The 18,540-nt window shown below is 35.3% G+C and overlaps 2 protein-coding genes across 9 annotated transcripts in view; both read left to right on the top strand.

Moving 5' to 3' along the window:
* Window positions 1–5,524, top strand: part of hspg2 (heparan sulfate proteoglycan 2) — a 140,581-nt gene extending 135,057 nt beyond the window's left edge. For all 7 annotated transcript variants that reach the window (XM_063015212.1, XM_063015211.1, XM_063015207.1 and 4 more), the window contains 5 exons: window positions 10–88; window positions 2,311–2,381; window positions 2,513–2,596; window positions 2,862–2,965; window positions 3,804–5,524. In XM_063015212.1, coding sequence (XP_062871282.1) covers window positions 10–88; window positions 2,311–2,381; window positions 2,513–2,596; window positions 2,862–2,965; window positions 3,804–3,976 — 511 coding nt within the window. In that variant the 3' untranslated portion in view covers window positions 3,977–5,524. The remainder of the gene's footprint in view (window positions 1–9; window positions 89–2,310; window positions 2,382–2,512; window positions 2,597–2,861; window positions 2,966–3,803) is intronic.
* Window positions 5,525–6,404: 880 nt separating this feature from the next.
* Window positions 6,405–18,540, top strand: part of tmem269 (transmembrane protein 269) — a 40,942-nt gene continuing 28,806 nt past the window's right edge. Inside the window, exon 1 of one of the 2 annotated variants that reach the window (XM_063015216.1) lies at window positions 6,405–6,423. The gene's annotated coding sequence lies outside the window, so the exon portion shown is untranslated. Of the gene's footprint in view, window positions 6,424–7,972; window positions 8,063–18,540 lie in introns of those variants that run through there. The other variant, XM_063015215.1, reaches the window with a different exon arrangement.

Raw genomic sequence — 18,540 nt, 5'->3', positions numbered from 1 at the left:
TTATTGCAGTGCTCCTAATACGCCGGAGATGATTGAGCTAGAAATAAACACACGATCTGCAGATGGCCTCATTCTGTGGCAGGGAGTGGTAGGAATGGCATATCTTACACTTATAATCAACATGTGTTAAAATCAGTACCTACAAAAATGAACTCCCTCTTTATTTAGTCAGATTATCGATTCAAAATAAGGCACCTTAGTAGGCAGCACTGTAAGGTATCTAAATATTTAGACAGCCTTCTTCTTGGGAGCACACATAGGATGACATAAATGCATCTATGTAGAGAACTTACTAGGTTTTCAGACAGACCCTATGGCACTGAATAACTGAAATGGGAAAGGATCAAAGTACAGTAAGCTAGAGCAAGGAAGGAACCCAACCCAGTCCATCAAACAGACTATTATTACTCTTTTTACCAGACTTCACAGTTGGCAGGCACTACTGTGGCTAAATATAGTTTTCTTTTGGCCTCCACCAAATGAAACAGGATTGATCGCTCAAAAAAGTGTTTCCAGCACTTCAGAATCCAGTAGTAGTGTGCTTTACACTAGAATTACTCAACTCCAGTTTTGGAGGCCCACTTTTCTGCTGAGTTACAAGCCTTTGCTGCTACCACCAGCTCCTTAAGGCATAATAATAAACAAATGATGCTTGGTGTTGTGTATAATAATCTTAGAACAATTGTGGAACAAAAGCACCTGTCCTGGTACCAGATACCACAGGAGTTCAGGAGTGTCATGTATCTGCAGCATGTTTTAACAGCATGTTAAGTGGGTTTAATATTATGAATAATTGGTGTATATACTGCATGTTTTCGAACTAACCTCATGTATCATCTGATATTTACATTTTTTTTTGTTTGTAACCGCAGAACAGTTGTATTTTATCTACCTAAACGTCAAGCTGTTTGCCTTTCCCACTCACTCTACCTTCTGCATTTTGTGATTTATAACCACATGGACAGTTTCCCCAATGGAAAGCATGATTCACTGCATGTACCTCTGCTACACTAACCACATTCTCCTGCATTCCCACAATCTCCTCAGGAGCCTTCAACCAGCCTAAGTCTGCACAAGCTGCATGCTCACAAAAAGCATGCTCACAAAAAGCTGTCTGCTGACCATAATATTCAAGTACGTTCCTTAAGCTGCCTTATACCATTGGCATAAGGCATGTCAACGTTGCAATAAGTGATATTTAAGCATTCCTACAACATTTATTTTAAGTCAGTATTTTTCCCCTTTTGTTATGTGTAATACAAACGTTCCTCCGGTGCGTATATCCACTTCAAATGTACACACAATGTCTTAAATGATATTAATAAGTATAAACTAAACTAATTCCCCAAGTTTACATTCATCCCTCATATAGACTTGCAATTTCAAAAATCCCTATGTCCCATATCCCATAAATGTTTTTATAAGTCTGGAGATTGGAAAGGCCATGAAAGCACCTTTACCTTCTGTAGAAGTTAGTTTGGGGTCGTTGTCACATTAAAACATCCAGATATAGCTTGGATAATAGGATAAAACTTTTTTTTTAATGTGCTTGGGTGGCGCAGCAGAATATTCTGCTAGTGCACCAGCTCTGGCATTCGGCGAATCTCAGCTCTGCTACCGGTTGGCTGGGCACAATTGGCAGTGCCTGTAGCAGACAAAATTGGCCACTACTCTATTGGAAAGGGAACAAACTGGACTTAAAGGGGGTGGGGTCTTCAAGGTGTGTAAGGACCTGGGGAAAAATAAGGGAAAATAATACTTGTTGTTCATACAGGGTGGGGAACCGGAGAGGGACCTCATAACTGATGCAATTACAACCTCTGCTGGCTGATTGATGGCGCCTGCACAGGGTTGAGGAATAATGTGTGGCTCTCCATACACAATGCTGATCCACATATAAACTCGCCTCATGCAGGTGAAAAGATGCACACGTGTTGGAGGGGCAGTGTGACAGTCTCGCTCTTCTCAATCATAGGGCGAGATCAGCATCAGTAGAGAGAAAGCATAATGCAACTGGATAACTGGATAGGACTAGATTGGGTGGAAAAATTGGGAATAAAATGGTAAAAAAAGATATATATATTAGACAAAGACTCAAGTAAGAACAAGATGTTTAAAAAAAAATTTTTTAAAGTAAACGCCCCCTTAGCGAATAAATTAGCCATCTTATCTATTTAATTTAAATTATTCTATCATTTACCGATAAGCTAAAAAGGCATTCCACCTGACTGTTTTGGCCTGCAGTGTGGGTCCAGGTCATAGTCACATTTGGAGATAGATTGTTTCACTGTTTCCTGTAACTGTTTGTAGGCACCGGGAGAGAATGGAAAGGGCAAAGACTTTATCAGCATCAGCTTACAAAATGGGCAGCCAGTGTTCAGGTGAGACACAGGATCATTCACTCACGTCCTGTAGCTCAAACTTTTTACGGTCACTGTATTTCTGTTAAAATAACTATTTTTAAATATTATTTGTAATAATATAATAAACTGGCACCATCTTTTCTCTGTAGTTACCAGCTGGGCAGTGGGGAGGCACAGATCATCTCCAGAGAGCGCGTTAACGATGGAAACTGGCACAAGATCATTGCAGTCAGGTACATACAGCAAGTTACCAGTTTATATCAATAACTTAAATACATGACAGCCTGTCTTGATTTACAAGTGTGTGTAAACATTTGACTTTAACCTTTCACTGTTTAAAAAGCATTTTTGTCAAAGCTCTATGTTTATTATAGTTTTTCTTTTTCATTAGAGCAGCATTGCATCACTTTTTATGCTTTTTCCTTTTAAAGAGATATACTGTAGGTATTAAATATATAACTTTGATGTACTATTGTATGTGGTGTTTGCTATAAACAGGACAGCTAGACTGGGACAAATTCAGATCAATGACAGAGCACCTCAACACGGACAGTCCAAAGGAAAGAGCATCATGGCAGACACCAAAGGCAGTGTATACCTAGGTACGTAACATACACTAAAATGTACAAAAACCAAACCTGAGGCTATGCCATACATCTGTGGAAATGTTTTACCTGTAGAGAAAGATATTATTAATGGTTTATTAGTATATGGTGTAGAAACACCGAACCTGCCAGGGTAATGCAAAATCCCAATCATTAATACATAACACACATTGGCCTGATAGTGGCACTGAATTGTAATGTTTTGAGCCAAATCTTGTAAATCGTCGGTCCTACAGTCATTATTTTTCATTTTTTTCATTTAATACAAATTTCAAACAGATTTTTTACTTTTCTTTCAAAGCCGTGTATTCAAATTAAAGTGTGGTATATAAGATAATATACAATTATATATGCCAACTATTGATTATCTTTTTAACTTCATGTAAACACTATCAACATTTTATCCTAAGCCTTTCATCCAGTTTGCACAAAATCCCACTAACAAAAGTGTTCTACTTGGAGAATAAAAAGCTGTATAATATATTATGTTATCTTATTTTTTTTGGGGTTCTTTTGAATCCACAGGTCCTACACGTTCAAGCTTCAGTTAGTTATTTGCGAAAAGTGTGCACACCCCTGTCTAGAATTACATATTTTGTTGTTTACCGTGTAAACTTTAACATCAAACAACCATTGGCTTCGCTAAACAGCTAAGAATAAAAAATGTAAAGTTTTGATTTAAGATAAAAATAGTGAAATTCAGACTGGCTTCTAAATTTGGGAACAGAATAGTTGCAGTGGTTGGGACACTAAAAGGTTCATTCCTCAGTCCTCTGTGTTTTACTTGTTGTTAGATAACTGTATGCTAACACTGGTATTGTGTGCTGTGTGTTAGGAGGAGCACCAAACATGGATGAACTTACTGGTGGGAAGTTCACCTCAGGCATCACAGGCTGTGTGAGGAACCTGTCTCTGATGAACGCTCGGCCAGGGGAGCAGCCATCACGACCCATCGACCTGCAACACTATGCAGAGTCCGGTCTTAACGTACGGCGTTGTTCCTCATAGGCCGTTCATCATAAAGACTATGTGAAAAACTCAAGGATCATCAAAGTGTTTCCAGTGAAAGAGACAGTTCTCAGATACCTACTGGACTGCAAATGCATTTTCACATACACACATAAGCATACAGCGAATGCGACAGGAATCTCATTCGCTGTGTACCAGACAGCCATGTGTTTTTGCTTTCATTTAACCTAGACACACACTAACATATTCTCTTGGTGCCTTAATGCTGCCAAACACACACACACATACACACACACACACCAAATTCTGTACTTTATACTGCATTACACCAAAAACACTAAATAGTATTAACACATCTTAATTTTCTTGGAGTTATGTAATGAAGGACAACTAACAAAGGTTTACATAGTCATGCAGTAGCTTTTTTTAAGCCATAAAAACATATAATAAAAAAAAGATGTAGTAGACCTTCAGATCCTACAGCTGCAAGGAAAAGTCTGTGAATGCTTTAGAATTTACTGTATTTCTGCATATATTTGTTATAAAACATGACAAAATTCTTCATCTAAGTCAGGATAGACAAAAAAGTATGCCAAAACGAAGAACACACAATTGTACTCGTCCAGGTTGGAAAAAGCAGCAATAATGTTTTTGTAAGTGCTGTTCAGACTTGTACAATAGTAAAAAACATATTTTACACGAACAGCCCACTACAACTACAGCTGATCTGGATTCAGTCACTCCAACACAAAACGTTCTTCCACCATCATGCTTTACAGGGTTGACTTTGATGTTGGTCTGTCACGTCCTTCTCCCACCCAACAGTTCTGTGTATTTTTGCCAAAATGCCTAACTTTCTAAGACCACTTAATACAGTAGTAAATTATTTAAGGATTGCAGGTTATGAAACACAAAGTGTTGGTTTTCCAAACATAATGTTGTTTCTTTCTCCTAAAAGCCCATCTTTTATCCACAGACTGGTGTCCCAGAACCATTACAGAGCATCCATATAGTCTTTTGCAAACTTTTTCTTGCTGGGGTTGGAGATGATGTTTTTACAGCACTGAATTTTTTATTTAAATGCATATATATATGGATCTTTATTGAATATTTGTGAGGGATGCAAATTAACCCTAGCCTGTTTTTCTTAAGACTCTAGGTCCTCAAACTGTGTGTCTGAAACTTTGAGCTTTGTTTAATACTTGAAGACTTTGCTGCCCTTCTTGTTTTCTTTTTATCACTTCAAGGCTGTTTAGTAATGCCTCCAACACAATGACTGGGTTTCTGTACACTGGGAAGGTCCTAGCACCAAATAATGTCACATCTCAGGTGATGATGAAGAGCTGAAATATTTTTGGGAGAATTTTTGTATCAGCAGTTTATATTTAAGACTAACCAGCAAACTTCAAACCTTTGTATGTATGGTGTATATGAAAACCTGATGGTGCTATGTACATTTCAAGCACATACTTACATTTTTCTGCTTCTGCTTATGACCTGCATCAGTGTGTCTAATGTAATGTGTATTGTAAGTAGCAAAAGCCACAAGTTTGCAATAAAAGTATTTTTGCTTAATGCCAACCTAGAGCTAAAGTACTGAAACACTGTTTTGAGTATGATGTGGAGAAAATGAGTGTTTACACTGGAAACTTGCAGTGTGTGTTTTATCATGAAACAAAAGCAATCGAGCTGGCCACATTGTTTTGCATCCAAACATTTGCCATGACTGCATTTTAAGTCTGATTGTTAATACTTTAATGCTCTTAAAATTACACGTATAGTAAAAAAAATCTGGAGAACAAGCTGAAAGAAGATGAAGATGAGTTGTTAAAACAATGTGTACAAAGCTAGTGTATTATAAAACAGGGAAAAATACAAAACTGACAAAAGTATGTGGACACATCTATGAATTCTTTGGTGACTGGGTGTGTATCTACACCTATTGCTAATTACATATACCCAAATCATTAAACATCATAAGCAACACACAAACCAATTCTGAAAAAGTAAGAAATGTTTTGCTTCATGGACAGAGGATCATCTGGCTGTCCTACGAGACTTCTGTAAAAACTCGGAGGTGTCTCCTGATCAGATGGTCGTCACCATGTAGGTGTAGTTCATGTACATGTTATATTGTTTTGTTAGTTGCTTTAAGTGTTTTTGTGCATTTTCCACAAATATTACATCATATTAATAAGAACGATTTAATATTCTATGCTCTCTTTTACTTTAACCTGTATTTTATTTATTTATACACGCCATGTAATTTATACATGCCATGTAGTTGTAATAACGCTGTTTGTAGAGAGTTTGTAAGTTATACACAGTATTAGCTTAGCATTAGTATGTGGTATCGCAGTGCAGTACTGCAGATCAGGAGCAGCCCGATCATCGCTATGGTGCCACTGGATGTGGTGGTGAGGACCCAGGCAGTGTGATGATTTGCCTGACTGATGGAGAAGCGCATCAGCCTTTAGAAAACTCAGGTCGGCAAATTTAAACATGAGCACTCACTCACTTTCCTACAGAGGAGGTACTGACACTCCTCAGGGCGTTTGTAGTTTAGAACTGTAGCTTAAAAAGGTCCTCATACATTATTTTGGGCCATTGTTTGTCATTCCCTACTCACCAGTCATCCCAGTTAGCTTAGCTCAAAGTGTGGCAGTAAATGCTTTGCTTTAGTCCCAATTTATACACATAAATAAAATAATAAGCAATTCCCAAATTATTATAATGTTAGGCTTTTTGCATGTTTTATCATTTGTTTTGAACAAATACAGATTAAAATCCATTTTATATATATATGGAATTGTTAATAGCTATGGTTCTACACTGACATGTTTAAGTATCACACAAGTTTTGGTAGTGAAGAAATCCATTAAATGTAAACAAGGACAACTGCTTAACCGCCTTTCTGATTATTTAAAAACAACATGCGATTATTATTGTTATTTCTTATTATTTATTGTGTGATAAAGTGATATTGAAGGTTCACACCAGTCAATCTTTCTTTCTGATTTACAGAAACTGAAAGTTCCTTAATGTAGCAAACGTGTACAGAAAATGTACAAGAAAGTCTGTTGAAGGGCAGTTGGGCACCATTGCTTTAAAACAATTAGCAAGTGCCTAGGCAATAATAGTATTTACCTTTAGATTATTACCTAGCAAACTTGCATAACTATGTATTTTCCAGTCAGTTGTGCAGTGGTGGCAACATTTCAATCCCACATAGTTCTTGAAAGCTCTGCCAAAACTCCTTCCCCCTCTTTTCTGTTATACAATGGGGGTTTGAGAAAACCCGTAACGTAGGGGAACCCAAGTATGGATGCACAAAAAGGGGCGAGAACTCAAGTTGACAATGAATATTTATTGAGATTCAGAAAAACAGGGAAAATGGTGATAGGTCCAAACAGAGGACACTGAAGCGGCTGGAGCAATACTGTGGGTAAAGAGGAGCTATGATCTGAGTCCAGGAACAAGAGGAGTTGGTGTCCAACACTGTCCAGAGCTTAGGCAGAACAAGCAGTGGCAGTGGGAGAAGAACCAGGGTCACAGGAGCAAGGAGCCAAGTTCAATAACCAACAGGAGTGCAGGGGTGGTAGTGGAAGATGAACCAGGGTCACAGGAGCCAAGTCCAGGAACCAACAGGGAAGCCAGATGATGAATGGATCGCTGGGCTAGAATCAACAGGGAAGAAAAACAACAACGTTGAAAAATAGTTTGACCAGCAACAAGATAATGTCCTTCACAAAAGAGAGATTAGCTCAGGAGTCAGGTGTCACTGTACCGCGGTGACAAGCAGACAATCTGGCGACGGGTGGTGAAAAAGCCGGCGTTTATAAGCAGTAGCTGATTAGATGGAAAATGAGGCACAGGTGAGTGAGGTCCGCCCTCCAGCGATCCATTGGCTGGCTTCCACTGCAATTTCTGGGAACAGTACCGCTCCAAGCCGCTGGGGGGAGAAGGAAGCCGGGCAGGCAAAAAAACACACATATCTAACAAGAACAAAAAGCGAAAGTCCGAAATAAACTTTAACGAAAATAAAACGGAGGATAACAGAACTAACAAAGTACACAAGCGGAAAATACAAATGAAGATATAACCAGAGAAAACGAAAGTAACAAGGTAAGAGCGGATCTTATCACTTTTCCACGTCTACAAAACAAAATGAACTGCATTCCTCAAAGTACACATATCACGTTCGAAACCTAATTAGTAAAATAACCACAAGCAATTTTTTAGTTAATCCACTGAATTACTAAAATAATGTGCATTTTTGTGTCTAAATAAACCTCTTTAAATCTCTGAAATGTGAAATAAATACATAGTTTTACACAAAAATATCTGAACATTTATGTGGATGTTAAAACTAAATGTTAATTTAGTTAAATCTGCATTGCATAGCTTAGAAGTTGTTGTTGCAAAACAACCAACAACAAAGGACTTATATTTTTCATGTCATTATTGTTATTATAACTATATTTATAAAGAAAGACAAAGCAGTGGGTTAGGTGTAGAGGTGCAGCTATGTATATATACTGTATATACACACATATTTATATGTACATATACATAGCTCCAACCGGGCGGCACGGTGGCTCAATGGGTAGCATTGTCACCTCACAGCAAGATGGTCCTGGGTTTGATTCCCAAGTAGAGCGGTTTGAGTTCTTTCTGTGTGGAGTTTGCATGTTCTCCCCATGTCTGTGTGGGTTTCCTCCCACAGTCCAAAGACATACAGTCAGGTTCATTGGAGATACAAAATTGTCCATGACTGTTTGACTTTAACAACTTGAACTTATGAATCTTGTGTAACCTGTCATGAATGTAACCAATGTGTGTAAAACATAACGTTAAAATCCTAATAAATAATAATAATAATAACATAGCTGCAAACAGGACATTTTGTTGGTTATTTCTTTTTTGTACATTTTACAGAATATATATATATATATATATATATATATATATATATATATATATATATATACATATATATATTATTGTCAATCAAATATCAAATATTACAGTATTTGAGGAGTACTCCAACCCAAGAATGTACCAACCAACCCCGCTCTCCTCTACACTGGAAGTCTCCACAGTTTACCAGTACAAATCATTTACAAACCAGCTTATTTCAACAGGATGAAATATTTGTATTTATGAGACATCATAAAAGCATCGTTATTAATTGTTTATGGTATTATATACGCTAAGGCTTTATTCAGTTTGTGGATGCTATAGGCTCTATGCACGCAAGCTCTGTGACGCGTTTCCGTTTAGCGTTAGTCGGGCAGTCTAGCTTCCGGTTTGTTATAAACACCGGCAAATTTCTAATCACAACGTGTCGTATAGCGGCGAATATACAGAGTTTGAGTTCTAAAAATATTAAGAAGGTTTTGTGTTTTCAAAAACAAGATCGGGGTGGATCGGTACATTCTCAGGGTTCATGTTGAACGCTGCATCCGACAGGTTCAAAAGAATAAGTTGTTCGACACAGTGACCGCTATCTGGGAGCATAAATCAGCTGTTTACTGTATCGTGAGATTGGACCACTTGTCAAGGGATGGAGCTAAACATTCGTTTTTTACTGCAATTTTTTAAATATATATATTATAGTTTATACTCTGTTTTTTAAACAAAAGCATAAAAAGCCAACAAAAGCCTCTTCATTATGTAAACATACCTCTTATATCTACACTCTTTGATTATTTTATTAGTTCTACAATTACAGACTGTAGTTCATTTGTTTCTTTCTATACTGTGTTAGCCTCCTTTCTGTTCTTGATGACCAGGACCACCACAGAGCAGGTATTATTTAGGTGGTGGATGATTCTCAGCACTGCAGTGACAATGACATGGTGGTGGTGTGTTAGTGTGTGTTGTGCTGGTATGAGTGGATCAGACACAGCAGCGCTGCTGGAGTTTTTAAACACCGTGTCCACTCACTGTCCACTCTATTAGACACTCCTACCTTGTTGGTCCACCTTGTAGGCATAAAGTCAGAGACGATCGCTCATCTATCGCTGCCGTTTGAGTCGCTCATCTTCTAGACCTTCATCAGTGGTCACAGGACGCTGCCCACGGGGCGCTGTTGGCTGGATATTTTTGGTTGGTGGACTATTCTCAGTCCAGCAGTGACAGTGAGGTGTTTAAAAACTCCAGCAGAGCTGCTGTGTCTGATCCACTCATACCAGCACAACACACACTAACACACCACCACCATGTCAGTGTCACTGCAGTGCTGAGAATGATCCACCACCTAAATAATACCTGCTCTGTGGTGGTCCTGGGAGAGTCATTGAAGAACAGCATGAAAGGGGGCTAACAAAGCATGTAGAGAAACAGATGGACTACAGTCAGTAATTGTAGAACTACAAAGTGCTTCTATATTGAGTGTGTAAAACAGTTTTTGCTGTTTCTTACATTTTGTGAATCTGGCAGTTGTTTAACATTCATTTCATAATGAATAGACCACTTGAATGGCGTTAAAAAGACTTGAAATAAAGTCTACATTTAACTTCAAATGGACGTTTTTTTTTTTTTCACTTTTGTAATGCGATACAAGGTTTTGAACTGAACAGCATATATATTTGATACCCCATTGCTGCCAAATTGACACTGATAAATTCTGTAATGACTTAAATTTTTGATAACCTGTTATAAACATAAGAATAAAAAAATCAAAGTTCCTCCTCGCATTTACAACAAATATGTTTTTGGAGAAAGACATGTTAATACTGTAACATCAAATTAATCAATTGACAGGAAATTTATTATGGTCTGACATATAACATTTGATAATGAATAAAAGATAACTCATTCATATATTGGTGAACAAAACTTTTTACACTTAATCAAAAGATTGAGGGTAAATTGCTAATATATCCAGTCAGATATGTTTAGTTTGTTTTATGTTTTATTAGGATTTTAACATCATGTTTTACACTTTGGTTACATTCATGACAGAAATGGTAGTTACTCATTACACAAGATTCATCAGTTCAAGTTTTAATATCAAACAGTTATGGACAATTTTGTATCTCCAATTCACCTCACTTGCACGTCTATGGACTGTGGGAGGAAACAGGAGCTGCCGGAGGAAACCCACGCAGATACAGGGAGAACATGCAAACCTCACACAGAAAGAACCCGGACCACTCCACCTGGGAATTGAACACACATACATTATACTGTATCTATATATATATATAGAAGATGCATAAAAATTAAATTTTAATGGTATGCTTCAAAGCTAACTAAAACATGAATCTTAATACTGGTCTGTCAAGCTAGATGTAGTGTTTGTCTAGTCTAGCAAAACAACCACTAACCAGTTTACAACTAGCCACTTGCATGGTTCTAAGGAAATGTTTGCTAACGTACTTGCCTTCATATTTGTCAATGTCGCTGGAGTTGTACATTTAAAATCCTTTTTCACGCTTGTTAGAAGAAGCAGTACAAACAATGCGTCGGTCGGTCTCGAGGTTAATCTTGAAGACAACAAGTGTAAAAGAGAGCCGTGGCTAACGCTATCTGCTTGTTGACGACCGGTGTTCTGTCGATTTGTCCTACCCTATCGAAATGTATTCCTGTAGTAAGTTTTATCGATCTATTCTTATTAAAATTATGTTCATCTTATTATAAACTACAGGTAGCACATCTCGATAGCTCTATATATTATAATAAACTATAGGTAGCACATCTCGATAGCTCTATATATTATAATAAACTATAGGTAGCACATCTCGATAGCTCTATATATTATAATAAACTATAGGTAGCACATCTCGATAGCTCTATATATTATAATAAACTATAGGTAGCACATCTCGATAGCTCTATATATTATAATAAACTATAGGTAGCACATCTCGATAGCTCTATATATTATAATAAACTATAGGTAGCACATCTCGATAGCTCTATATATTATAATGAACTATAGGTAGCACATCTCGATAGCTCTATATATTATAATAAACTATAGGTAGCACATCTCGATAGCTCTATATATTATAATAAACTATAGGTAGCACATCTCGATAGCTCTATATATTATAATAAACTATAGGTAGCACATCTCGATAGCTCTATATATTATAATAAACTATAGGTAGCACATCTCGATAGCTCTATATATTATAATAAACTATAGGTAGCACATCTCGATAGCTCTATATATTATAATAAACTATAGGTAGCATATCTCGATAGCTCTATATATTATAATAAACTATAGGTAGCACATCTCGATAGCTCTGTATATTATTATAAACTATAGGTAGCACATCTCGATAGGTCTGTATATTATTATGAACTATAGGTAGCACATCTCGATAGCTCTATATATTATAATAAACTATAGGTAGCACATCTCGATAGGTCTATATATTATTATGAACTATAGGTAGCACATCTCGATAGCTCTGTATATTATTATAAACTATAGGTAGCACATCTCGATTGGTCTGTATATTATTATAAACTATAGGTAGCACATCTCGATAGCTCTATATATTATAATAAACTATAGGTAGCACATCTCGATAGGTCTATATATTATTATGAACTATAGGTAGCACATCTCGATAGCTCTGTATATTATTATAAACTATAGGTAGCACATCTCGATTGGTCTGTATATTATTATAAACTATAGGTAGCACATCTCGATAGCTCTGTATATTATTATAAACTATAGGTAGCACATCTCGATAGCTCTGTATATTATTATAAACTATAGGTAGCACATCTCGATAGCTCTGTATATTATTATGAACTATAGGTAGCACATCTCGATAGGTCTATATATTATTATAAACTATAGGTAGCACATCTCGATAGCTCTGTATATTATTATGAACTATAGGTAGCACATCTCGATAGGTCTGTATATTATTATGAACTATAGGTAGCACATCTCGATAGGTCTGTATATTATTATAAACTATAGGTAGCACATCTCGATAGCTCTGTATATTATTATGAACTATAGGTAGCACATCTCGATAGCTCTGTATATTATTATGAACTATAGGTAGCACATCTCGATAGCTCTGTATATTATTATAAACTATAGGTAGCACATCTCGATAGCTCTGTATATTATTATAAACTATAGGTAGCACATCTCGATAGCTCTGTATATTATTATAAACTATAGGTAGCACATCTCGATAGCTCTGTATATTATTATAAACTATAGGTAGCACATCTCGATAGCTCTGTATATTATTATGAACTATAGGTAGCACATCTCGATAGCTCTGTATATTATTATAAACTATAGGTAGCACATCTCGATAGCTCTGTATATTATTATGAACTATAGGTAGCACATCTCGATAGGTCTGTATATTATTATAAACTATAGGTAGCACATCTCGATAGCTCTGTATATTATTATGAACTATAGGTAGCACATCTCGATAGCTCTGTATATTATTATAAACTATAGGTAGCACATCTCGATAGCTCTGTATATTATTATGAACTATAGGTAGCACATCTCGATAGCTCTGTATAATATTATGAACTATAGGTAGCACATCTCGATAGCTCTGTATAATATTATGAACTATAGGTAGCACATCTCGATAGCTCTGTATATTATTATAAACTATAGGTAGCACATCTCGATAGCTCTGTATATTATTATAAACTATAGGTAGCACATCTCGATAGCTCTGTATATTATTATAAACTATAGGTAGCACATCTCGATAGCTCTGTATATTATTATGAACTATAGGTAGCACATCTCGATAGGTCTGTATATTATTATGAACTATAGGTAGCACATCTCGATAGGTCTGTATATTATTATGAACTATAGGTAGCACATCTCGATAGGTCTATATATTATTATAAACTATAGGTAGCACATCTCGATAGGTCTGTATATTATTATGAACTATAGGTAGCACATCTCGATAGGTCTGTATATTATTATGAACTATAGGTAGCACATCTCGATAGGTCTGTATATTATTATGAACTATAGGTAGCACATCTCGATAGGTCTGTATATTATTATAAACTATAGGTAGCACATCTCGATAGGTCTGTATATTATTATAAACTATAGGTAGCACATCTCGATAGCTCTGTATATTATTATGAACTATAGGTAGCACATCTCGATAGGTCTATATATTATTATAAACTATAGGTAGCACATCTCGATAGGTCTGTATATTATTATAAACTATAGGTAGCACATCTCGATAGGTCTGTATATTATTATGAACTATAGGTAGCACATCTCGATAGGTCTGTATATTATTATAAACTATAGGTAGCACATCTCGATAGGTCTGTATATTATTATAAACTATAGGTAGCACATCTCGATAGCTCTGTATATTATTATGAACTATAGGTAGCACATCTCGATAGGTCTATATATTATTATGAACTATAGGTAGCACATCTCGATAGCTCTGTATATTATTATAAACTATAGGTAGCACATCTCGATAGGTCTGTATATTATTATAAACTATAGGTAGCACATCTCGATAGCTCTGTATATTATTATGAACTATAGGTAGCACATCTCGATAGGTCTATATATTATTATGAACTATAGGTAGCACATCTCGATAGCTCTGTATATTATTATGAACTATAGGTAGCACATCTCGATAGGTCTATATATTATTATGAACTATAGGTAGCACATCTCGATAGGTCTGTATATTATTATGAACTATAGGTAGCACATCTCGATAGGTCTGTATATTATTATAAACTATAGGTAGCACATCTCGATAGGTCTGTATATTATTATGAACTATAGGTAGCACATCTCGATAGGTCTGTATATTATTATAAACTATAGGTAGCACATCTCGATAGGTCTGTATATTATTATAAACTATAGGTAGCACATCTCGATAGCTCTGTATATTATTATGAACTATAGGTAGCACATCTCGATAGGTCTATATATTATTATGAACTATAGGTAGCACATCTCGATAGCTCTGTATATTATTATAAACTATAGGTAGCACATCTCGATAGCTCTGTATATTATTATGAACTATAGGTAGCACATCTCGATAGGTCTATATATTATTATGAACTATAGGTAGCACATCTCGATAGGTCTGTATATTATTATAAACTATAGGTAGCACATCTCGATAGGTCTGTATATTATTATGAACTATAGGTAGCACATCTCGATAGGTCTATATATTATTATAAACTATAGGTAGCACATCTCGATAGCTCTGTATATTATTATGAACTATAGGTAGCACATCTCGATAGGTCTGTATATTATTATGAACTATAGGTAGCACATCTCGATAGGTCTGTATATTATTATGAACTATAGGTAGCACATCTCGATAGGTCTATATATTATTATGAACTATAGGTAGCACATCTCGATAGGTCTGTATATTATTATGAACTATAGGTAGCACATCTCGATAGGTCTATATATTATTATGAACTATAGGTAGCACATCTCGATAGCTCTGTATATTATTATAAACTATAGGTAGCACATCTCGATAGGTCTGTATATTATTATAAACTATAGGTAGCACATCTCGATAGCTCTGTATATTATTATGAACTATAGGTAGCACATCTCGATAGCTCTGTATATTATTATGAACTATAGGTAGCACATCTCGATAGGTCTATATATTATTATGAACTATAGGTAGCACATCTCGATAGGTCTGTATATTATTATGAACTATAGGTAGCACATCTCGATAGGTCTATATATTATTATGAACTATAGGTAGCACATCTCGATAGCTCTGTATATTATTATAAACTATAGGTAGCACATCTCGATAGGTCTGTATATTATTATAAACTATAGGTAGCACATCTCGATAGGTCTGTATATTATTATAAACTATAGGTAGCACATCTCGATAGCTCTGTATATTATTATGAACTATAGGTAGCACATCTCGATAGGTCTATATATTATTATGAACTATAGGTAGCACATCTCGATAGGTCTGTATATTATTATAAACTATAGGTAGCACATCTCGATAGGTCTGTATATTATTATGAACTATAGGTAGCACATCTCGATAGGTCTATATATTATTATAAACTATAGGTAGCACATCTCGATAGCTCTGTATATTATTATGAACTATAGGTAGCACATCTCGATAGGTCTGTATATTATTATGAACTATAGGTAGCACATCTCGATAGGTCTATATATTATTATAAACTATAGGTAGCACATCTCGATAGCTCTGTATATTATTATGAACTATAGGTAGCACATCTCGATAGGTCTGTATATTATTATAAACTATAGGTAGCACATCTCGATAGGTCTGTATATTATTATAAACTATAGGTAGCACATCTCGATAGCTCTGTATATTATTATAAACTATAGGTAGCACATCTCGATAGGTCTGTATATTATTATAAACTATAGGTAGCACATCTCGATAGCTCTGTATATTATTATGAACTATAGGTAGCACATCTCGATAGGTCTATATATTATTATGAACTATAGGTAGCACATCTCGATAGCTCTGTATATTATTATAAACTATAGGTAGCACATCTCGATAGGTCTGTATATTATTATAAACTATAGGTAGCACATCTCGATAGGTCTGTATATTATTATAAACTATAGGTAGCACATCTCGATAGCTCTGTATATTATTATAAACTATAGGTAGCACATCTCGATAGGTCTGTATATTATTATAAACTATAGGTAGCACATCTCGATAGCTCTGTATATTATTATGAACTATAGGTAGCACATCTCGATAGGTCTATATATTATTATGAACTATAGGTAGCACATCTCGATAGGTCTGTATATTATTATAAACTATAGGTAGCACATCTCGATAGGTCTGTATATTATTATGAACTATAGGTAGCACATCTCGATAGGTCTATATATTATTATAAACTATAGGTAGCACATCTCGATAGCTCTGTATATTATTATGAACTATAGGTAGCACATCTCGATAGGTCTGTATATTATTATGAACTATAGGTAGCACATCTCGATAGGTCTGTATATTATTATAAACTATAGGTAGCACATCTCGATAGGTCTGTATATTATTATAAACTATAGGTAGCACATCTCGATAGGTCTGTATATTATTATAAACTATAGGTAGCACATCTCGATAGGTCTGTATATTATTATGAACTATAGGTAGCACATCTCGATAGGTCTATATATTATTATAAACTATAGGTAGCACATCTCGATAGCTCTGTATATTATTATGAACTATAGGTAGCACATCTCGATAGGTCTGTATATTATTATGAACTATAGGTAGCACATCTCGATAGGTCTGTATATTATTATAAACTATAGGTAGCACATCTCGATAGGTCTGTATATTATTATAAACTATAGGTAGCACATCTCGATAGCTCTGTATATTATTATGAACTATAGGTAGCACATCTCGATAGCTCTGTATATTATTATAAACTATAGGTAGCACATCTCGATAGCTCTGTATATTATTATAAACTATAGGTAGCACATCTCGATAGCTCTGTATATTATTATAAACTATAGGTAGCACATCTCGATAGGTCTGTATATTATTATAAACTATAGGTAGCACATCTCGATAGGTCTGTATATTATTATAAACTATAGGTAGCACATCTCGATAGGTCTGTATATTATTATGAACTATAGGTAGCACATCTCGATAGGTCTGTATATTATTATGAACTATAGGTAGCACATCTCGATAGGTCTATATATTATTATGAACTATAGGTAGCACATCTCGATAGGTCTGTATATTATTATGAACTATAGGTAGCACATCTCGATAGGTCTATATATTATTATAAACTATAGGTAGCACATCTCGATAGCTCTGTATATTATTATAAACTATAGGTAGCACATCTCGATAGCTCTGTATATTATTATAAACTATAGGTAGCACATCTCGATAGGTCTATATATTATTATAAACTATAGGTAGCACATCTCGATAGCTCTGTATATTATTATAAACTATAGGTAGCACATCTCGATAGGTCTGTATATTATTATGAACTATAGGTAGCACATCTCGATAGCTCTGTATATTATTATAAACTATAGGTAGCACATCTCGATAGCTCTGTATATTATTATAAACTATAGGTAGCACATCTCGATAGCTCTGTATATTATTATAAACTATAGGTAGCACATCTCGATAGCTCTGTATATTATTATAAACTATAGGTAGCACATCTCGATAGGTCTGTATATTATTATGAACTATAGGTAGCACATCTCGATAGGTCTATATATTATTATAAACTATAGGTAGCACATCTCGATAGCTCTATATATTATTATAAACTATAGGTAGCACATCTCGATAGCTCTGTATATTATTATGAACTATAGGTAGCACATCTCGATAGCTCTGTATATTATTATAAACTATAGGTAGCACATCTCGATAGCTCTGTATATTATTATAAACTATAGGTAGCACATCTCGATAGCTCTGTATATTATTATAAACTATAGGTAGCACATCTCGATAGCTCTGTATATTATTATAAACTATAGGTAGCACATCTCGATAGCT

This window comes from Trichomycterus rosablanca, chromosome 19, assembly GCF_030014385.1.
Source record: "Trichomycterus rosablanca isolate fTriRos1 chromosome 19, fTriRos1.hap1, whole genome shotgun sequence".
In the NCBI taxonomy this organism is placed as follows: Eukaryota; Metazoa; Chordata; class Actinopteri; order Siluriformes; family Trichomycteridae; genus Trichomycterus; species Trichomycterus rosablanca.
The sequence above is the reverse complement of the archived record's forward strand: the minus strand, read 5'-3'. Positions and strand labels throughout refer to the sequence as shown.